This window comes from Strix uralensis, chromosome 9 (genome assembly GCF_047716275.1).
Source record: "Strix uralensis isolate ZFMK-TIS-50842 chromosome 9, bStrUra1, whole genome shotgun sequence".
In the NCBI taxonomy this organism is placed as follows: Eukaryota; Metazoa; Chordata; class Aves; order Strigiformes; family Strigidae; genus Strix; species Strix uralensis.
Window position 1 is genome coordinate 20,541,121 of NC_133980.1, and position 22,685 is coordinate 20,563,805.

The 22,685-nt window shown below is 39.7% G+C and overlaps 1 protein-coding gene across 11 annotated transcripts in view; it reads left to right on the plus strand.

The window, feature by feature from the left end:
• Window positions 1-22,685, plus strand: part of DOCK10 (dedicator of cytokinesis 10) — a 164,506-nt gene that overhangs the window by 131,114 nt on the left and 10,707 nt on the right. For 8 of the 11 annotated variants that reach the window (XM_074877692.1, XM_074877696.1, XM_074877687.1 and 5 more), the window contains exons 31-50: window positions 1,253-1,297; window positions 1,761-1,936; window positions 2,065-2,181; window positions 3,019-3,130; window positions 3,861-3,982; window positions 4,067-4,181; window positions 4,346-4,412; window positions 5,154-5,201; window positions 5,872-5,973; window positions 7,737-7,861; window positions 8,537-8,649; window positions 9,378-9,515; window positions 10,984-11,166; window positions 11,718-11,828; window positions 13,152-13,367; window positions 14,066-14,123; window positions 14,452-14,550; window positions 16,293-16,399; window positions 16,877-16,999; window positions 17,932-18,045. In XM_074877692.1, the coding sequence (XP_074733793.1) occupies window positions 1,253-1,297; window positions 1,761-1,936; window positions 2,065-2,181; window positions 3,019-3,130; window positions 3,861-3,982; window positions 4,067-4,181; window positions 4,346-4,412; window positions 5,154-5,201; window positions 5,872-5,973; window positions 7,737-7,861; window positions 8,537-8,649; window positions 9,378-9,515; window positions 10,984-11,166; window positions 11,718-11,828; window positions 13,152-13,367; window positions 14,066-14,123; window positions 14,452-14,550; window positions 16,293-16,399; window positions 16,877-16,999; window positions 17,932-18,045 (2,291 nt within the window). The remainder of the gene's footprint in view (window positions 1-1,252; window positions 1,298-1,760; window positions 1,937-2,064; window positions 2,182-3,018; window positions 3,131-3,860; window positions 3,983-4,066; window positions 4,182-4,345; window positions 4,413-5,153; window positions 5,202-5,871; window positions 5,974-7,736; window positions 7,862-8,536; window positions 8,650-9,377; window positions 9,516-10,983; window positions 11,167-11,717; window positions 11,829-13,151; window positions 13,368-14,065; window positions 14,124-14,451; window positions 14,551-16,292; window positions 16,400-16,876; window positions 17,000-17,931; window positions 18,046-22,685) is intronic. The other 3 variants (XM_074877688.1, XM_074877691.1, XM_074877695.1) reach the window with 3 other exon arrangements.

Genomic DNA, 22,685 nt, shown 5'->3' on the forward strand with positions numbered 1-22,685 from the left:
CAGTATGCCTGTAAATAAACACAACCCCTGACAACCCAGTTAGGAGGTGGGGGCCGACTCTTCTGCTGGAAGTTTTGAGGTGAATGAACTGGGCTATTTGCGAGGACTAATTACTAAAACTGCAGTAGCCTTGGGAGGTGGTGAGCTAGGGAAGGGGTTGAACAGGTACAGCAGGAAGGGGAAGAAGCTGAGGCAGTGATAAGGGCATTGTGAAACTCTGTTATTTGGGAACAGGCTTTCCTGCTGCTGTTGGGCTTGTCCATGTGACAGCCCCTCCTTTGCGGGGAAGGTCTGAACAGGACATGCAGCAGGAGTTTGGAAACGCCCATCTCTCAGATAATAGGCCATTGGTACTTTTGCCTCCAGAGTAACTCTAGGACTGGCAGGCAGGTCCCATGCAATAGCAGTTTTTTCCCAAGCGCATTTACTTTCTTGGCCTCTGGCAAGCCTATGCATTACATGGTCACCACATACTGCAGTGTTTTACCTGGAGCAGTGAGGCAAGAGAGGCCCATTTCAGAATCTCAGAATGACAGACTCATCTAGGTTGGAAAGGACCTTGAAGATCATCTAGTCCAACCGTTAATCTAGCACTGACAGTTCTCAACTACACCATATCCCTAAGTAATAAGTAATCCCTATCTCTTAGTAATACCTCCTGAGCTGCTTCTCAAGGCAGGGCATACTGTGTGTAATCCATGTTTTGCAGAAAGGCATGAGCAAGTTTTGCCTGTGCTCTGCCACAGGAGTGAATTCACCCTGCCCATGCCCCAGAGCCAGCGGCCACCATGCATTCCATCTCATGCATTGAAATCTGTTGTTTTGAACCTAACTTTGTGGCCAATACCCAGTACTGGGTGCTTTTCCTTTTCGTTTCAAAGGCACTGGGATTTCAGATCTGGGCACAGTTCCCAGTTCTGCCAGTTTTCCCCGTGCTCTGGGGAGTTCTCTTGGGATGCGGTCCTTTAAGTTGCTGAGAGTGGAAGTTGCTTCCAGTGAAAGGCAGAATCAGCTCTCTGTGCAGCATCTCTCAAACTAGGGGCCTTTGTCTCCTTTTTGCTTTAGCTTTCTGCACCAAAAAGTGAGTTCAGTTCTGACACTCATAGCTTCCTTTAACAGTAGAAGCCGTTTAATTCAAATTTAAGTCAAATTAAAAAAAAAAGATACAAAGCAAATATATTTTTTACACTTAATAACTAAAAAATGTGCATGATTTTTGCCTATTTTTCTTTTATATTTATGAAAAATGAAGACCCTGTGACGCCCTCAGAGTCAACACAGGAATATCGAACATCAGGTACGAACAAAATGACTGCATAAGTAAGCAGAATTGTGCATCAAGAGCTTTTAAGATCTACTTTGACTGCTGCCACTGAACTGTGGCAAATTTAGGCAAAAAATATTTATCACTTTCAAAAGTGGAATTAGTCTGGATCTCTGTTTTAGAACTCTTCTAGCTAGAATATGGGAACAATTTGGACTCTGCCTCGAAGAAGTGAATAGTCTTATTACGTGCAAAACATTTGCAGTTCTCATATGGGAATGTGTATGTAAATTGTGTTTTATTATTAAATTGTAAAAACTGTATGATTTCGAGAAATAATAATTCATTCTAGAAAGTGAGGGAGCAGAATGGGGCAGTTGGATTAAGAAATCAAGGGATTAAATCAATAAAAGTTATTGAAAATTTGAAAAAGGGGGGGGGTAGAGTATGCAACCTATATATTAATTCAAAGCATTCTTGTCCGTTCTGTTCCAAGATATTCCAGAGTACACATTGACCAATGAATTTTGCCGTAAACATTTTCTAATTGGAGTCCTCCTGCGGGAGGTTGGTTTTGCCTTGCAAGAAGACCAGGATATTAGGCACTTAGCTTTGGCTGTGCTTAAAAACTTAATGGCAAAGCATTCGTTTGATGATCGATATGCAGAGCCGGTAAAGAAACTTTTTATTCTTTTTTATTTGCTTGTTCATACAGTAGCTAAACATATATGAAGCTTCCTTAGCCACTAGTATACGTTAATTAGTTTCTTCAGGATTATGTTGTATCTTTTATTTTTTAGGCAAAACAGGCACAAATAGCAAACCTGTACATGCCACTCTATGGAATGCTTTTGGACAATATGCCAAGGATTTACATGAAGGATATGTTCCTTTTCAATATCAATACTTCCAATCAGGTAATTCATGTGATTTTTCAGAACACTGAAACAATCAAACTGAGGTCTGACCCTGTCAATCCGGTGGGAAGAGGTCCTAGTTTATGCTGGTCACAAACTAGCTAATGAAATGCGGTTCTGAAAATGCTGACTTGTTTGCACCCACAATGTTTTAATTTAGAAGGTCTCGATTCACAGAGCACCTGTGGGGCCCTGGGAGTCTGTACCGGCAGCGTACAGACTGTGGGTCTGGAACAGATGCAGGACACTGGCTGTCCTGGGGCTGGAAACTCAGTTAGAGGTTTGCAGCCCCAGCCAGTCCATCTGGTACGTCTGCCCTGGTGCCGCAGGTGGGCGGCTGGGGACCCTGTCCTCAGGCAGGTCCCTTGGCAGGTGGCTGGTGATAAGGAAAAACTCCCATTCCCACAGATTCTTTGCCAGGTTACATCATGACCCCCCCCAAGCAGTTTCACTCGTACGACAGAGGGACCATGAGCTATACCAGGAGGCAGAGGGAGTGCATACAAGTATCTGAAGAAGGGGTACAGAAACATCATAAAACAGCTTCACCACCGCAGAAAATGTCTGTATAAACTGCGCACGTGGAGGAGCATGTTTGTTTATCTCTTGTTATAATCATATCCCTGCTTTAAAAACTAGCAGCAGATTTCTGCAGGGGTGTTGTGTCTTTCAGTCCTTCCAGTAAACGAGGCTGTTTCATCTGCTTATTGCTAACAGCCTACTGAAAGTAGATTTTCAAGTTCTGTATCTAAGAGAAGCCTGTCGGGTGTGCTGTCATTATGAAAGTTATGAGTGATATTATTTACTGGAGTTTGTTCTGTTTCTTTCAAAATACAGGGATCTAGGGATGACTTGAGCACAGCCGGAGGATTTCAGAGCCAGACAGCAATGAAACATGCAAACTCTGTGGACACATCTTTTTCCAAAGATGTTCTGAACTCTATAGCAGGTATATATGACAGATTGAACGTTCACATAGGTAGATTTCTGTGTATCTCTATCCATCGTGCTTGCTGCTTAGTATTCATGGAGAGGATATCATTAACCCATCTTACACAATATTCAGGGAAACATGGTATACAATGTTTCTCTTCCCTTTGGGTGTTTTTGAATTGATTTTTATTTCTCTTGTGAAGCTGCTCTTCTTCCACTGCTTCACTTACTCGCCTGCTTTGGAACAATGCCAGTATCCAGGCTCTCACAAATCCCTGTGCCTGAGTTCATTCTTGTAGTCTCTGCCTGACTTAAGAATAGTTCCAGGGTTTCTCCTGAAAACTCCTTAAGTCTCTCAGAGGAAAGTATTCTTAGTTATTCTTAGTTTTTCCAGGCTTAATGGAAGGCTAGAAACACAACTTACTTTGTTCACTTTCTCCAAACCCCATTTCAAAATTCAGGGATATGCATGGTCATCTTTCCATTGATTTTTGTGGTTTTAGGTCAGGCCTTATGGAATGCAACAAGCCATTTTAATGCCATGAATAACAGCAAACTGAATCATTTTATTTCAACTTGTTGCATGTTTTCAGTACTAAACATACCCATCAATAGCTTTGCTATTGGAAATTCAAAGCACTGGTATCAATCCAGCATGTGACATTTTATGTTTTCCATTTTTCTTGTTAGTTTTTGTATCCATAAATGTTTTAGTTTAGCATGTTTGCTATGACTTTCATTTACAGCCTTTTCATCAATAGCTATCTCTGCAGCAAACCATGCTGACTCCAGAGCTTCCTTAGCAAGTCTTGAATCTAACCCAAGTACCAATGAAAAAAACAGTGAGAGAACTGACACGTGTGAAAAGGTACATGTGCAAATGTTGAAAACGGTTATTAGAGGTGGAAACCTATCACTATACTTACAAGGCCCTTTGCTGCCAATTCAACAGATCATGAGACCTTTGTCTTTGATTGGATCAACCCTTCGTTTTGACAAGTTGGATCAAGCTGAAACTAGAAGCCTTCTTATGTGTTTCCTTCACATTATGAAAACCATTTCAGAAGGTATGAAAATGTGCACTCACTACTTAATGTACGTTGTAAAATATTGTGAATGCTGAATCCAAACAAACATTAAATTAGAATAATTATCAGTGTAATTTACAAGCTTTGGGCCAAGTTTAATTCCCTGTAACAGCTACATAATATGTTTTAATATCTCCCTTTAGACGCACTGATTTCCTACTGGTTGCGAGCACCATTCTCAGAAATAACAGACTTTTTCAGCATTTTAGAGTAAGTTCATTTTGTGGGTGGTTGATTTAATGTCAAATGATGATGTTCTAAAGTGACTGCTGCAAATAATTTCTCTTTGGGTTTGTCTACCTAGTGAAATAGGCTGAGGGACCTCTTGTATCTTAGATTATTTTGCCATAATCTTCTGAAGTTGTAATGAGATGTTACTAATAAAATCCATATCCTCCAATATGTTGGTCATTTCCATGAATAGGGGGTATAATGCTTTGGGTGTTCCTCCTAAAAGAGATTTTCATTTGGAGTTGAGATTCTGTTCTTCCCTTGAGAAAAGTATTTAGCTCCCCAAAACTTCCAAACAATAAGAAAAGCCATATAATGTAGGATCTTCACATCTTTTCATGTTTCCAAGGTGATTTGCTTAATCCGTTCTATGCATGTCTGCAGAATGCAGCAGGTAGCTGTTTTCAGAATTTCCTCACTGTCTCATAAGTGAAATGCAAGTTATTTAACTTCAGCTGGTGAAGAAGCAAAGCTTTTGCAGCCAAGTCTTTGCCTTTGCCTCCTCACCAAGCAGGAATCTTTAACCACGGAGAAAGGGAGCAAGGGTGTGAAAAGTGGTGCCACATCTTGTGCATCCCTAGGCTGGGAACTGCTGCGTTCTATTCTGTTTGCTTACTAGGAGGTACATATGCCACAGGTCTCTTCTGAGGCATTAAGATTCAGCATTTTTTCATAATTAGGAAGCCATTAATAGACATAAAATGCTGTTTTGTCTTTCAGGGTTTGTCTGCAAAATTTCAGATATCTAGGAAAACGCAATATTGTGAGGTAATTCTCTAGTTATAGACTGTATGTTATAGTATTTAAATATTACTGCATTACATTAGGCTTAAATGAGGTTGACAGTATATCTATCAGTTTTCTCCCGAAAGCATGAGTCAGACATACTGAAGCCAATGTATGCTTCATTTTTTCTTTTATTAAAACAATGTTATTGTGATGTTCTGGACATCTGAGTACATACCTGGTGTAAAAGATGAACTGCATGTGATGATATGATAACCACTATTGCATTTATAACCCAAAATACTGGGCCATTCTCAACTATATTTCTGTGCATATGCCAAACAAAGGAACTTGAACACTCTCTTTTCTATCCATATAATGCAAAGAATAGTTTTAACGGGCATAGATGAATGTTCCACAGCAATGAAACAAAAAAATTTTCTGTTTCTACCCGCTCTCTGAAAAAGCATGAGATCGTGTTCCAGCTGTGAAACGTGAAATGCACACTGTGTCTCAGTTGATGTTTCATTTTTAATTTAATGTTACCACTGTGAACTTGTCTATATGTCACACTGTGGAAAAATGAAGGGTCACCAGATGAACCAGTTCATGCTCCATGGCAGGTTTTGTCAGGCCTGTATTTATTCTTCAGAGGCATGGCAAAATCAATGTCATGTTCCATAACACATTAACAGTTATTTTCTCTTAACAGGAAAATTGCTGCTGCTTTTAAGTTTGTTCAGGCCACCCAGAATAATGGAACCCTTAAAGGTTCGAACTCCTCTGGCCAGGCATCGGGTCTGCTCTCACAATGGTAATGACATGTATTATTTACTCATATAAAACCATAATCTTTGTTGTCATCCTCCAGCCCTCATACACTGTCACAGTGTTGACTGACAAGAGGTTGATATATGTCAGAGTCCCCAAAGCCGTCAACAGTGAAAGAATTGAGTCCCTTTAACTTCAACCTGACTTATAAACTGTTGTATAAAATGTTACGTTCAGAAGAATTCTTAGGTACTGTAAATATTGTTAAGTATTGCAGAAACAGTAGCTGTTCGTTTCAGCTCAGATCCCTATCTGAAAGATAATCCACAGTTTTCCTCAACCTGAAGGAATTCATAGGTCTGCAACCTTATGCTTTCATGGAATCTTACTGCTTTAGGGGTAAATATCTATGGATGCGCTTACAGTGTTGGGGGATTCATTTCTCCCCGTTAATGTGGGGTTGTGGAGGGGGAAGTATTTAGCAACACAAATTTAAGAGTAGGTTTGCTTGACCCCCATCTTTTTACTTACATGCTGCTAAGTATAGCATAGTCCTATACTGTTATGTCTGTGTTTCCAGCTAGAGAATCTTTCTTTCCTAGTCTTTTTCTCTTCCATCTTCCTAGTCTAAGCATTCTAAGATTTAATCATCACACTTCACACTTTAGCCCCTCACCTACCAGCATTTGTTGTCCAGATGGCTATTGGTTTGGCCTGCTGTAATACGCAGCATTTTTTGATGAGTTGGGAGTTGAAGTATTGCTGGTGATCAGCTCTAACTTGCACTTACATTTATGTATTTCAGTTTGCTGACATGTTCATAACCAGAGTTTACACCCTCCCAACCCCACCCACCCCACCCCCCAAAAAACCCCACACCACAAAAAAATACCCTTGAGATCAAAGTTTGACATGTTCCAAATCTGTTAGTTTGCCAGGATGTCCACCCAAGTCCTTCCACTATGACCATTAATGGCAGACTATCGCATTGATTGGCAAAAGTCTGGCCATCAATTCCATACCTGTGTTGGGAACCTGTTCTTTTTTTTATATCTGAAATGCTAATTTTATAAATTTTTTTTGTAAAAATAACCAACATAAAAGAGGATTTATCTAGGTACAGGAAGTAATTCTGCCTTAGAATATTTTTAAATTAAGCAAATTTTGGAAGCTACATTTTTAAAAGAAATTAAATAAAAGTGTATTATAATAAGTGACCTGAATTTGGAGAGATGTTAAATCTTGCTGAATTCTATAGTGGTTACAAAATCAAAATAATTTCAAATATTATGATAAGCATTGGTATTTTAGTTCTGAGCTTCTTATTATAAATTAATGATGTGTTTGTCAGCATCAGAGGGTTAAAAGAACACACAGATATGCAAGCACATACTTTTACTGTCACTGTCAGTTTATCATCATTTTTTCCCCTCACAGAAGCTGTATTAGTTCTTTCATGAGCAGGATATATTTTTCTTGTATTCTGAGTTAACAGAACTCATCTCAGTTTCTCTTCACCCAAAGGCAGTTTTCTAAACAGCCAGCTATTTAAGCTGATGCTTTTTTCTGTGCTCAGTGAGTGTTTTGTCTCCTGTGATCTCAAGAAATCACGGCACATCTGTTTGTTTTGTCCACCTCACTGACTTTCTTCTTTATCTTTTGTTTCTCTGAAAAATTTTGCATCAGTTTGTTTAACTTAGCCTTTGAGAAGTACTGCAGACAATTCTAACCAACATGAAAAAATTCTGTATAGGCATGATACTTTATTCCTTGTTTCTGTTTTTTAATGGTACCTTTCAATTTCAGGATGCATTCTACTTCTAGTCATGATGGCCACAAGCATCACAGATCTCAAACATTACCAATAATCCGCGGCAAAAATGCACTTTCTAACCCCAAACTATTGCAGATGATAGACAGCAGCACTACAAGTAAGTACAAAAAATTACTTACGTCCCTCAAATTCTATGGGGTTTGGATCAGCCTCTATACAATTAAATCTGTTTTCATGTGTGCCGATGAAAGACAGTCTGAAGAGAAGAGCCTAAATATAAATAGAGCTGCTGGCTTTGCCTTTTTCAGGAAACTAAGAAATCTAAGCTTAAATTTGGTTAAAGTTCATTTAGAAATAAAATTAATTACAATAACCTGACATATTTAAATAGCCTTAATGACAAGTTATTCCCCCCTTCCCAGCATCTCTTGCATCTATGGTTATGTATCTTGCTATACAAGCAGATGTATATTGGCTGAAATATTACATTTATTAAATCTAGCAATAAAATTGACCTTTTCATGACAGAATGTTCTTTAAATAATGAGATCTAAGTCATCTATCCCACTTTCCAATTAGATTTCTCTCCTCCTTTGAGGACGAACGCAAACAAAGAAAGAATATACTCACATCGCTGGTGCAGCTGGTAAAAGTTGACTTAAATTCCATCCCCTTTCATCTCCTGTGAGCAGTTTTCTCAAAATACCCCTTTGATTAAATGTACACTTAGGACCCCATCTCTACTGTGCTGAGACTTAATGACCAGATTGCAGAATTACATCATCTTTAACTACACTCAGAAGATTGTTCTCTTGCTTTTTATATGTTGCAGGCAGCTCCAGTGAAACAGACATTGTACAGTATGTAGACACAGAGGCAAACATTGCTACAGAAGTTTCTCTCACAATCCTTGACCTGTTGTGTCTTTACACTCTGAATCACCAGGTATGTTTTGCTGTTTCATTTTCTGCTTGAACTGGTGCTATGTGGGATGTGTAGTGGAAGGAAGGCCTGGGGGAGCAGGCCTGCAGAAAAATTGAAATGGCTGAGGCAGCAGGATAGGGAAATAAGTTATGCCAGTCCTCAATGAAGGTATTATTTGAAGGAATTGATTCATAGTACCCAAACTGAATAGAAGCATGTGGGAGAAGAGCATCCTACATATCCAGGGCTATGTACAGCCCTACTCTGTATGAAAGTGTCATGCATCTACTAATACATCACCTTATCTGAATCATGCTTATCCCAGTAGATCTCAGAGATTTTAGACAAAAGATTTCAGAACTGCTTATTATCTATAGCTCTTCAAGTCAGCAGGTGGATCCTCTGCCTCTTTAAAAATTGCTCTACAAATATTGGCCCAGATGACTTGCTGAAGGGCTCACGGCTACAATACAGCAGGCAGCTCCTTTTAGATTTAGTGTCTCCTTTCTGCCACCCTAGCCCTTAGATCTAGTGTATACCATCCGCAAGTAGTACAGGCATAGGAAAGTGCTGTCCTTGAAAAACTGCAAGTAAAAAGTCTGCAGCAAGCTGGGAACGCCTCATTGCAGAGATTTTGCATTGAGAAAAGCATCTCCCTAGGAACACTCCGATGTAAAGTCCAGCAGATCCTTCTTCTGTTTATTCACTTTAATAACCAGAATATCCTGTCTTGTCTGTGAACTTTTCAGAGGCAGCTCCAGCAATCTGATTGCCAGAATGCATTGATGAAGAAAGTCTTTGACACACACATGCTCTTTTTGCAAATCAACCAGTCAGCAGCAGCTCTCAAGCATGTCTTTTCTGCCCTACGGCTGTTTGTAGGCAAGGTAACTATGGTTTTATTCTGTTAGTCTGACCTATATGTTACAGCAAGTGCAGCTTGAGGACAGTTGGGTACTTTGAAAGAATTCTGAACTTCACTGTACTAATGCTCATTCCTGACAAAGATCTTCCGATTTATTGTTGATTAAAAGTGACAAGTTCACAATATATGAAACAATAGTTCAATTTTGGAAAATGAAAATTTACTGAGAAAGCAAAGCTTTTAAAGAAAATAGATAAGTAATGTCCAGGTCTGTGGTATCTGGCTACATCATTGGCTTTCATGCTTTTACCACCCATGGAAGAAAGCTTGAAACCTCTTCACCAAAAGTTTATCCAAACTAATACAGTTTTACAAATACCTCCTTTTCAACATTGAAGAGTTTTTGGACAAAAACATGCTTATGTGTCAAACTGCTTATTTGCTTGCATTGCACATATGTAAATGATCACGGGCAATTAGACACTTTGTGCCAACTGCAAAGGCTGCACAATTTCCAAGTGACAGACTTAGATGAGATCCTCTTAAAACTAACACAGATAACAATTGCTATGGGGAAGTGAGAATAAGCAAGGCTGGCCTGATCTCCCAGATGTTTCTATGAAACATAACAGTGTAGATCAGTTTAAACCATGTGGCCTCCTTCTGGTTGTTATCTCAGGGGAAAGGAGGAGGAAATCATGTTTCTCCCAGTAACGTAGCTTGAGGACATGGGGGAAATATAAAATAAATCATCCACAGACAGCTTTAAATTACATACCAGACAGTCAGGAATGGAAGAACTCTGTATAATGGGGAGGACAAATAAATATCCAGGATTGCCCTTTTTGTTCATCCTGTAGCTCTTGGGATTGAATTCTCTCTTCGTAGTTCTGTGGGAACAGGGATCAGTCATGCAGCAGAACCTCTTGGGCGGTACTTGAGATCTGTAGCCAGTACGTACGTCTTCCACCTCTCCTTGGTCTGTCTTGTTATATTCGCCCTGCTGATAAATAGTAGGTATGGTTTGGAGAGCCATCCTTCGCTCTTTCTTGTCTCCTGCTGTTCAAACCCTTGACCACTGGAAGTTCACTGCTCAAAGTATTTTCTTTCTCCTGAATATCTTTTACAGTAGTGCAGAACCCCACACATGCTTTTCCTGGTGAGCTATTCTGCATTCCTTGCAGATAGGCTGCTCTGCTTTTTATGCTTGCTGTGTGCCAGCTGCTGTCTGGACTTCCTGGAAGCCAGTTGGATTGCTGCATTGCATACAGCGTTTGTATGAAAACCTGTGTACAGTTTTTACTTAATATTAATTTACACATGGGATTATGTTTAGCCAGTGGCTAATTTTTTCACTAAATCCTGGTGTGAATAAATATAAGAGAGTGAGTTGTTTTTACTGAAAGCTTAACAGAAAAATGTACTGACTCAGAATAACTGTACCATGGCCTGAGAGTAGTGCTAAACATATTCACACTTTTTTCCAATAGTTCCCATCAGCATTCTTCCAAGGACAAGCAGATCTCTGCGGTTCACTCTGCTATGAAATCCTGAAGTGTTGTAACCATAGGTCACGTTCAACTCAGACAGAGGCATCTGCTCTTCTTTATTTTTTCATGAGAAAGAACTTTGAATTTAACAAGCAGAAATCAATAGTCAGATCCCATCTACAGGTAAGTGAATAGTGAGATCATCAGTATTTAGCTGATGTGCATTGGTTTTTATCATTATTTAATGCACTGTAGCAAAACAATTCTTTTGGAGTCCTCAGACAGGCAATTCTCTGTGGCAGCTTGATTTTCCTGCCAAGTCTGAAGACATTGGGCTGGATTCTCTGCTGTTCTTGGACTGCTCGGCTCTGTTCCAGGGAGGGACAGCAGCTGCGAATGTAGCCACGTAGCCAATAAATAGCCAGATAAATGGCTATTCTTGATTCACGTGCATCGCTTACAGCAGTGAGAACATATCTGATGAAGGAACCAAACAGAATCTGATAGTATAGTAGCAGAAATGTAGTCCAGTAGCAATAGTTCTTACACTGCAAAATGTGAGGAAAGATTACTCATAGTCCTTATATTTGTATATGTTATCATCATAAGACAGGTATAAAAGTGCATCTCTGCTAGCCTGGTACATCAAGTCATACTAAAACAGGGATTAAAAACCATTCAGAAACTTTGATTTTCTTTGTAATTGTACCCTGTGTTTGCTCCCCCCCATACAGCTCATCAAAGCAGTGAGCCAGCTGATAGCTGATGCAGGGATTGGCGGATCTCGTTTTCAACATTCACTTGCAATTATAAATAATTTTGCTAATGGAGACAAGCAGATGAAAGTAAGAAACATTTTTTGTCAATCACTACCTCTTGCAAAAGGTCAACAATTTCAGAGGAGCAAGTGTTCCAGTGAATAAAATTGCTGGCTTTTATTAGACAGTGATTTATGCATTCATACTGTGCCTTTTTCAGGCAGCCTGAAATTCATGAAAATGTTTGTGACTCAAAAGCTTAATAATTGAAAATAATTTTTAAAACAAGAGAGATTTTTATTTGAAAACTGTATTATTTGTTATTCACTGCTTATTTTGTTCCAGATGCCAGAGATATCATGCATTGTGACTAATGAAACATAATTTCAGTTGACAAACAATTTTTAGTCTACAAACTGTCCCTTTAGTCTGTTCAGTAAATGTGTAGCAAAAACATGCACAGCAGTTGGGTTTCGTAACAGCTTGCTAACCCCCTGAAAAAGGCACTTAGCTCTTAGATTAGTTACCATTGTTATTAGATTCATTGTCTGTACTAAAGGTGTTGGAAAAGGATTCCATTTTTAATTTTTACAATTCCTGTCCAAACATTTGTCAACATGCATTTTGAATTTTATACTTTGGAGGTGGTTTTCCTTCTCTGAAGGTGACTTTAGGGTATCTCCACTGAGGTTAATAATAAAGTTAGTGTAAGCAAATTGGTAGATAATTAGCATAAGTAATTTGGTGTTTTATTTAATAAGATGCAGTTACAAATCTATTTATTTTCAAAGTCCAACTTTGATTTCCCAGCACGCTGTTTCTGTAACATGCTTATCTCTGTGTGATGTAGAGGAGAGAGCATTTAATAAGTCTGAAAACAGAAATGTATTTCATTGCCCATCTGAAAAAGAGAAACTGCAGACCTGAGTTAACTATGTTGAGAACAGCTGATATGAGTAGTAGAACTGTGTTTTGATCTTGCACAGTGTGAGAAGGCCAGGAGCCAGACTGTTGTGCTTTATTTGCTGTGGTGAAACGTGCTGTAAGTGTAGTTAAGCAGAACTATCTATAGCACATGGTGCTGTTCATCAGCTGAAAGTGTAAGAGAATCCAGTTCTGGACCCAGGGAGCAGATGTTTCAGTTTGCTGACTTCGTTGGATTTGTTGCCTATAGACAGTTGTACAGCTGACTGGCTGGGATATTTAGTAGGTGCTACGACATTTCAGTAAAAAAAGGTCAAGAATTTGTGTACAATGTGTATGTACTATGGAACTGTGACTCTGCTTTGGAAGCCCACTGAATTATAGAAGGGGAAGAAAGTCTTCCCTAAGCAGGACTTTAGCTCTTTTGGGGTGCTGCATGTGCCTCTTTGGATGGTTTTAGTGATGTATTGCTTATCTTTCCCAAAGAACGTTAATTTCCCAGCAGAGGTGAAGGATCTGACCAAACGCATCAGAACCGTTTTGATGGCCACAGCTCAGATGAAGGAGCATGAGAAAGACCCTGAGATGCTTGTGGATCTGCAGTACAGCCTAGCAAATTCATATGCCAGCACACCTGAATTACGTAGGACGTGGCTTGAAAGCATGGCCAAGATTCATGCAAGAAATGGAGATTTATCAGAGGTAATGTAAATGAATAAGAAATCCATTTGTCTTTAGGCTGGGATGTTCTGATGAAAACGACTCTGAAAGACAGACAACAATAGTGATTTAAGAGAATCATACAATATCTCTCATATACTTGAAATTAGAGGAAGATAGGTTTGAAAAACACCTAGAGATGTGATGTGCTTATCATCCCTGTTCGCCTGATCGTAACTACCTGATACGTGCTTGAGCAAGACTTTAAAATGTCTGACAGGAAAGCTGTGGTCAGTATCACAGTAGCAGCTCTGCTGCTTAACCCTAACAGGCACAGCAGCTGGAGTGTAGAACAGGTTATGAGCAGTGTGTAACCTACATAAAGGATTTTCTTCTCCCACACTACAGCATAGGAGAGAAGCTTTGTTTATAATGCGTTGTCCTTTTCATCAAAAACTTAATGGGTGTTGCAAAACTCCAGTGCATAACCCAGTAATATCTTATTTACTAAGTAATCTTAATGGTTTCTTGAGCAAATCCACGCTTTTGCCTAAGACACCTAGTGAAATTAACGCTCAAGAAGGATTTCATCATTTAATCCTTTATTTTCTGAAATGGTTATATTAGTTTTGTCTTCCCTTTTCTGCAGCATGACTTGACAGTGCTGAAAGTATGTGTTCCTTATCACATGTATGCTGTAAATCATATATGTATACATGTATCTTGGTCTCTTGTTGCAGGCTGCCATGTGCTACATTCATATCGCCGCTCTTATTGCAGAGTATCTGAAAAGAAAGGGTAAGACCAACATATTCAAAACCAACTATGTATCTATAAACATTATTGTTGAAAATAATTTTTGGCTGTCCTGCTTTCCTTCCTTGTATATAAAGTATTCTTAAAGCTGCTTGAATTCTTCCCAAATGCTTTATTTTTAAAATATATAGTAAATACTAGTCTTAGCGCTGGAACAGTGAAAGTGTGTTTTGTGTAAAGAGGGTTAATTAAATGTTTAGTAAGCTAGTCCTAAAAGAGAATGCTTCACTTGTTAGTCTGTCGTTATTAAATATGCATGTATTAACACATACCAGTAGCAGTATACTAATACCATCTTACACTATCATAGGTTACTGGAAAATGGAAAAGATTTGTACCTCACGTATGCTCCTGGAAGATGGTCAAGTCTCTGATAGTAATGTGTTACTAACAACTCACAATGGAGGAAGTGAGTGCTCTAACCGTGCCTGTTCATGGGTCAAATAACATAATTAGGGAATCAAATTACTGTTCTTCAATTGATCTGGAAAAATAGTTAGCAAAGCAAAAATATTTATAGTGCATGTTGACGGCTGTAATAGCAAGCAAGTAATGTTGGAAACATTATATATTACTTTCCTGGTGCTCTTTGGCTGGTTTGATGAATTGCTCAGAATGTGTCTGGTTAAGGGCTTTTTCAGCAAAAGAGCAGTCTGCTCTTCATCGGCAACAGAAATCCCTCTCAGGTCAATTGGTGTTTAGCACGCAAATCCATGTACAATTCCTTGACTATCCAAAGCTGGGAGGGCAGGGGGGTGGAATTAATATCTGGTTATCTGTATGTAACTTAGTATAGATAAAGATTTTTTTTTTAACCTGTGACGCTTATTAGAGAAATAAAGTGCAGGCTTATATTTTCAAATGCTTCTATGCCAGTGGTTATTTAGTTTATGACATGTGTATTTCAAAGTAATTCTCAGCATGATCTATTTAGCAATTTTCACAAAGAGAAATTTCTGGGGGCAAGGGCAAATATTTGAGAAAGAGAAGGCTGTTAGTTTTGGAAAGACCATAGTTCTTCGATACACTTAGAAGTGTCTGTGGGTGAGATGAAAAAATACATCCTTTTAGAAGGAAACTTTGTGTCAAGAGCAATATTCTGGAGTGGTTCACTAGTGGTAAAATACTTCGCATGAATAACAGTCACAGTAGGTGAAGAACTTGGGGGTCATTTTAAACCTATGTTTAAATGATTTTCTAAACTTGGCAGAGGGGATGGACCCCCTTTCACTCAATATGTGAAGGTTAGCTTTTTAATTGTTCCTTAGTACCATTTTCCTACTTTTAAATTGAACACAAACTGCATCACTTCATTGCCTCCACTGGCAGGTTTACCTTCTCCGTTCAAGAGCGATAGTAAAATATTTGTGGGTCAGACTCTGCCTGATCTGTAATGTGCAATGCCTGTGTAAGTTGTTCCTTCTGCAACCATTGCTCTAAGGCCCCAGCTTAGCAAATACTAGGTGTTAGCTCAGTTTTAATCCTTGTGAGCCTTCCCATCGGCAGCTCCTGCCACCAGCCTGAGCTTTCTACAAGAGAGTTCCTCGGTTAGGGCTGCAGTTGCCCTGCTGACCCTGGGCAGGATAAGGAGAGCTGCTGCCAGGGTCCCTCGAGCTTGGCACAGGCACAGTGAGCTCTGGAGCAGCCACCTCCCCATCGGCTGCGGCGAGCCCAGGGTGACTGTGCCCCTCTCGCTTAGGAAGCATGACGGGTGGGACAGCGCAGGTCCCAGCGTGTAGTGTTAAGTGCCTGTAGGTCAGTCCGGGAGTCACAGCGCTGGTTTCACAAGTATAAATTGTCTCACCTCAGCCTGCGATGGTAATTCCTGTATAGATGAGTGTTGCACGTGTAGTTTTGCAAGGACTGCCAGCACTGTACAGCTAAGGAACCAAAATGCCAAAGAGAGGAATAAGATTGCATTAGGAAAATGTTATAGTTGCCCTTTGCCTGGACAAGTAGATTTATATCATAGAGAAAATGTGTTAGTGTCTCATAAATTCAGTCAGTTCCATTTGTGCTTCTCATCACTTGGGCTGTGAAAAGAGTAACTAATCCAGTCAAAATCAGCTCTGTTTTAATGGCATCCAATAAGTTTTTTAATTATCTGGTTATTCAGTCATTAATTGACATTGTTATGACTTGCACTTCAAGGCTTATTTTCCATGGGATGGCCTGCTTTTCTGAGCATTACCCCCAACATTAAAGAAGAAGGTGCTATGAAGGAAGACTCTGGGATGCAAGATACTCCCTATAATGAGGTCAGCAGCATTCACGTTTATATATTTGTTCTATATTAACAGATAGTGTTGTTTCTAATGGATGCCTGTGCACGCTACAACAAATTATAGCGAGAGTATACTTCACACAGTATTAAAAGGTGCACAGCTTTTGAATGAAAGGTCATAGCTCTTGTACTAAATAGCAGGGATACGTGTTTAGCTAACCAGTGCAAGAGCTGGAAGTCAGGGCAGGGGGGAGCCCACAAAGCACACCCATTCTTCTGAATGAGATGTGAAGTGTTCAGGTATTTTCATGTTACTGTTATCTCAGGGTTTTTTTCTAAAGAAGAGTTCAGTCATCAATACCTGATTAAACATTGTATCATTGAAATAAACCTTAATATAGAAGATATAGAATAAAAATTAAATAGGGCGTAGTTGCTTTTGCTGCATTGCTATTAATTAAATGCCACTAGCTGTTGAGTCACTGAACTATTTGTATTTGTGCAATTACAGAATATTCTTGTGGAGCAGCTGGAGTTGTGTGTTGAATACCTGTGGAAGTCTGAGAGATATGAGCTTATTGCTGAGGTTAACAAGCCAATCATCGCTGTTTTTGAGAAGCAGAGGGACTTTAAAGTAAGTTGGTTTATTTTTTTTTTATTTATCCTAAGACGACAGTAAAGATCAAAGTTTTTAGGGGAAAAAAAAGTGCTTTCTTCAAAAGGGATGTTTTTTTCTTCCTGTCTGTAGTTTCTCCTTTTAATGCTTTGTGCTGTGAGTAAACAAAAAAACCTCTGGTATCTTACCTTCTTCTTTTCAGCATCAATGCAACAGTAAATGAACAAAAAATTTTCAAACAAACTCTTGTGTTAGCCAGTGGATGTGAATTTTTACATGTGCTTTTTAAACCAAGAGCACATTTGCATTGTATTTAAGTTGAGTAACTGCCAATAAATTGTGTGATCTCTTCACAATTCCAGGGTTTTTTCTTTTCTGATTTACTTGGCAATTTCAATACATAATGGATAACCAGATGATAACCTTGTTTACTGATTTTTCTGATTTTAAATTTAAAAAAGGCAAAGAGGTAGGTAGCAATAAACTGTATGATGAGGAAGCAGGTCCTCAGATTTTAACTTAGTTGAAATTTTGGTTCACTATCCCGAGAAAGTGACCCGCTTTTTAGCAGTCATTGTGGATAGCATATCTTTGTTATGGGGTTGGGAGCTGACTGGAGTTGTTGGCAACCTGTTCTCACCTGCACATAGGACACTTGGGTTCTCTGACCTCTTAGTAGGTCCCTACCACTGTCTGGTGGTGGGATGCTTGTCCTCCTGTGTGACCCTGTACACAAAAGCACCCACTGCCACAAAACTGCTCAGAAACCTTGAAATGAATCTTTAGTGACTGCTGACAAGGTTAAACTATTTCCCTACCATGTACAGCCATCTTTGCAAAGGTTTGGGAATCCAGTTAAGGCAACCCATGCTTGTGCAGAGCTGTAGTGTCATTTCCCAAAGTACTCACGTGCTCTCACTTCCCTTCCCTCTCCCTGTTTCTTAATGTAGAGGCTGTCTGATTTGTACTACGACATCCACCGCTCATACCTGAAGGTTGCAGAAGTAGTAAACTCTGAGAAACGTCTCTTTGGGCGATATTACCGTGTTGCATTTTATGGGCAGGTAAGTCAACTTGTGTTCTTTTGTCTCAGATTCACAGATTCCAGACATGTTCTTCTAATCCCGATGTATTTCGAGGAAGCTAAAACAGGAAAATGCTGTCAGTGAATCATGGGGTAGAAACTGCCTCGTGGATCAGATTCCAAGCAGGATTTACTCAGAAGAGAGAGCATTCAGTTGCATCTGTATAAACTGCTGCTATGGATTCAGTGGTGTAATCAAGAACAGACTTGTACATCAGCTTTAGTTCTTGACTTCTTCAAGAAAAACTGAGACTGAGCAGGGCAGGTTTTTTCAGAGTAAAACTTAAATAAAACCAGATAAGACATTTCTGATATATGGCACTCTCCTCTAATAGAGCTTAAAGCAGAGCAGTATGCAATAGATGTTTTGTTGTGTTTCTCGCTGACTCTGACTTCTGCTTTCAAGCCACCTCTGATTCTGTGCAATGTACTGTAGAGTAGTTTTATTCCCTCTGCTGTGCTTCAGCATCCTCAAAGCATTATTTTGTGCTTTCTTCCACTACAAACCAGTGTAGCAATTCAGCATGTTCCTTTAAGACCTGGTTTTGGAAAGCATACAATTTTCTTTACTCTAAAATAAGGTGTATAAACAACAGATTGATGTGAATCATTCTGTTTGCTAATTAGATTTTAATGCAGAAATTTGCTCTTTTCTCCTTTTGATCTTATTCAAGGCTGTGGTAAGTCTAGTTCTTTTGCATGTTTTGTTTAATTCTCCTCACACATCCTCCATCCTTCCCTGTACTGTTACTTAACATTAACTTTCCTGTGCTCTTGATTCTTTGGTTTGTGGCAGATGAAATAACGTTGTTTCATTGTTGCATCCTGCAAACTAACTTTTGTTTGTTCAGTTACCTGAATTACCAAACTGTATCTGTTGCCATGTTGTGTGTGCACCATGGGGCCCAATGCTGCGTCATCTCATCTCAGTGGAAATTTTTCTCTCAGCTTCACTGGGAGTGGGATTGGACCCCTTCTTCCTGTGTTGAAAAACTCAGTGTAGCATTAATGCTGTTTGAATGCATGTTTTCCTGGCCTGTGCAGCAGCTCCGAAGAGGAAGGCTGTTGTGTCACTCTGTGATCTTTGCCAGTGACAACTGGAGCGCTCTAGGCAGGGTGCAGCCACGTTCCTGGTAGTCCCTTGTAGGAGCAAGCAAATTGGGAGTCAAAGGGAAATTGTGAGTCCTGGCTCTTCATACAGATTAGCAAAGCTGAATTTACCAAATGCAAGGAGAAAGTGAGCTGCACTTGAGGAAGGGTAGAGTTTTCCTTATGCCTAACCTTCCTCAAAATGGGGGCAGGGGAGGGGGAAACAGGACTCTGCTACTTGCAACTTCTTGCCAGGGCTCTCCCAGAGACACCTACTTGTAAGTGGGTAATTTAGCTGTGGCTGTTCTGCTGAACTGGATTAAAACCCCTGTTACAGTGCAATGACTTTTCAGCTGCCAGTGCCACAAGGGAAACTTCATTTAAACAGCTTTAGTGCTCTAAAGCATATAACTTTTTCATAGCTGCGTATTGCTCGGTCTGTTCCCTGATGCTCCCAGACACTGAGCTCTAAATGCAAAGAGGCACAGCTTCCTCCTTTCCTTTTGCGGGAGAGATGTTACATGGCAGAAAGTGGGACTGCTCTGTATTGCTCCTTCCAGAGGCATAGTGACACAAGTATACGGCACAGTGCAAATAATTAAAGGTAGATTATTCCCGTCACTGTTACTTGTGCCTCATTTACCAAGGGAAATAGGAGTGGGTGTGCAGAATGGATTAAGGAGGGCTTATCAGTACACAAAGCACCATGGCAGGTGTGGGAATGACAGATGAAGAGTGACCTGGAAGGAGAGACAGAGAGAAAAGTCTGTTCCCATATGGTGGTTGTACCTGCACATTTTTCCACTTTGGAAGGTTTCCTTTCTGTATTTCTGTCAGTCCCTTTTTCTCATGTGCCACTTGCTTCTATTTTGGCTGAGCAAGTGAAAAGGTATGGGGTCTTTTGGTCCTTCTGTTGCCAAGAGTATTGCAGGCCTCCATGCTGAAAGCAGTCTCGGTGCCCAATTCATTTAAAAATATTAAAAGCAATTCCCTTTCTTTATGCAATTCCCTTTTTTTGTGCTTCTGGCAGACTTTGCACACTTCCTTTGAAAAGCTAATGGTTGCAGGTTTACTAGTATTACACAGTTAAACCAATGTAAAGCAATATGAATCACTGCTTAGGCCACTACAAAGGAAATGCCACACAAGGAAACTCAGTATGAGGTATGGGATGCTCGGTATGCAGGTATGGGATTCCTTTTCAGTCTTGCACATACACTGTTCTATAAAATACCTGTGGGTAGATACATATGTAAGCACACAAATATAAAAAAATTTATTATTACACATATGCATTTATTCATTAAACATTTTAATCAATTTTATCAATAATAAATACATACATATATATGTTTTGTAAAAATGGAACACTGCTGTTCCTTAACTGAAACAAAAACTGCAGAGAAAGCAGATTAAAGGACAAAAGAGAGTACTGCAAATACTGTTCGCAGGGAGAATTTGGGGGTTTCTTAGTGGAAAAAGAAAATCTGCAGCTACGCCTGAAAACAGTTCTTCATGCAAAGGCGGAGACAGTATTTGGTTACTGCATTGCTGCAGGGACTCTCTGGAAGGATGGTTTGAATGAACGTAGTCCTTAGGAGGACGTAGTTGGTTGTTTTTGCCCAAGAGCTTTATTTGTCAGCTCAGAGAGATGGAGAGAGATGGATCTCATGGCAGCTGTTGTTTTAGGCTGCAAATTCTGTTAAGGACCTTTGGTGACAGAATCTCATTGCACCACCAAGTGGCCACACTAGCCAGTGCTTATGATTTTGGGGGTGGTTTTTTTATGTTTTTTTGTTTTGTTTTTTATGTTTTGTTTCTTGAATTAAAAAGCAGTTAAATAATGTTGACTTAGCTGAAAACTCCTATTGTGCTGATAAGCAAAGACATTCAAGACCTGTTTTCAGAGCAGTGTTAAGTTAGGGCTGAGGTTTTGTTCTCCTGTCTGTGCAAGAAGCAGTAGAAGTTGGAGGGAAGATTTTCATAGTAGTAAGCTGACTGTGGGTTTATGTCTGAAGAGCAGAAGACGTGTCACCTTTTCCAAATGTAATAAAACATCTGTAGCTTCCTTACCAAAGCGTACAACATGCTCGCTTACCATAGGAGGAGGTGTTCACTCGATACAGACAGGGAAGGATCCATTAGATGTTAATTTTTGGCAGGTAAAGTAGAAGGCTTTACCTCGACATACTGACTCCAGGGATAGTGTGTATTCTTCCAGTGTATTCTTCCAGTAAAGGGCAGAGAAGAATCTGATTTACTGTGAGCTCCAAGGGCTGTGTCTGAGGGCATACAGGGAGGAGGAAAGGCTTTTTCAGCACTCCCACAGTGACAGTCCTGGGTCACAACTTGACTCTCAGCACATCAGAGCTCAGTGGAAACAATAAACTGCTGTCCAGGAGGTCATCTCCCTTCCATTACGTTCAGCTGCTCCACGTAATAATTTTCATCTGTAAGGCTATGTTGTCCTTGCAGGGCAAAACCAGACAGTATGAAAATAACCTAGGGATATGCATTGATAACGTAACCTTGGCAGCTTAATATTTGAAAATCCTGAAATTGGAGGATATTTGGCTCCTGAAAAGTATTTAATCTTACTTTCAATAGTCTTTGCCAGACATACAGCATATGGCAGAAATGGTTATTTATAGCTCACAATTAACTTCTGCTTGTGACTTGTCAGCTGAAATACTGTAGGGAATATGTACTTAAATGATGTCTCTTGCATTAGAGACAAGACTAAATCTGTTCGTTGTTTGTTTTCAGGTATTTTTTTACGCAAAACCATTAACACAGATATCATCTTAGTGTGCCATGCAGCATCAGCAGAGAGATTTGGCACTTTTGGTATAAACACTGTGTTTCAGCATGCAAGCATACACAGAATCAGTGTTTAAGAGCATAAACTATATTCTAGCTTGCTGTGGGATTACTTTGGAAAACATTAGTTTTTTTGTTGAAAACACTGAATAGTAACAGAAAATAGATGGTTTTTGACAGAAGCAATGCTGAGTAGTAGCATATTTAAGTATGGTTGCATGAAACTAATGAAGTTTTCCGACATAAAGCAGTTTTGCTCCTCAGTGGAAACAGGATCAGAAATCAGGTTATGATCCTGCAGATCTTTTCTCAGTGAAATCAATGAAAGTCAGTTGTCTGCCCAGCTCAGTAAATGTTTATAGCGTGTCAGCTTTTGAGCTCTAGATTTGTTCTCTAATTACTTGTGAAGTTCTTCATATGTCTATGGAGTTTTATTGATAATATTGTTAAAAATTGTGCAATGTTAAAAGGTCACTGGGAGACTGATTAAGATACTATCAGACAAGCTGCTGTTGCTGCTGTTAATCTTTGCTTTCTAGTAATCATGGAATCCTAGAATGGTTTGGGTTGGAAGGGACCTTAAAGATCATGTAGTTCCAACCCCCTGCCGTGGACAGGGACAGCTTCCACTAGACCAGGTTGCTCAAAGCCCCGTCCAACCTGGCCTTGAACACTGCCAGGGAGAGGGCAGCCACAGGGCAACCTCTGCAG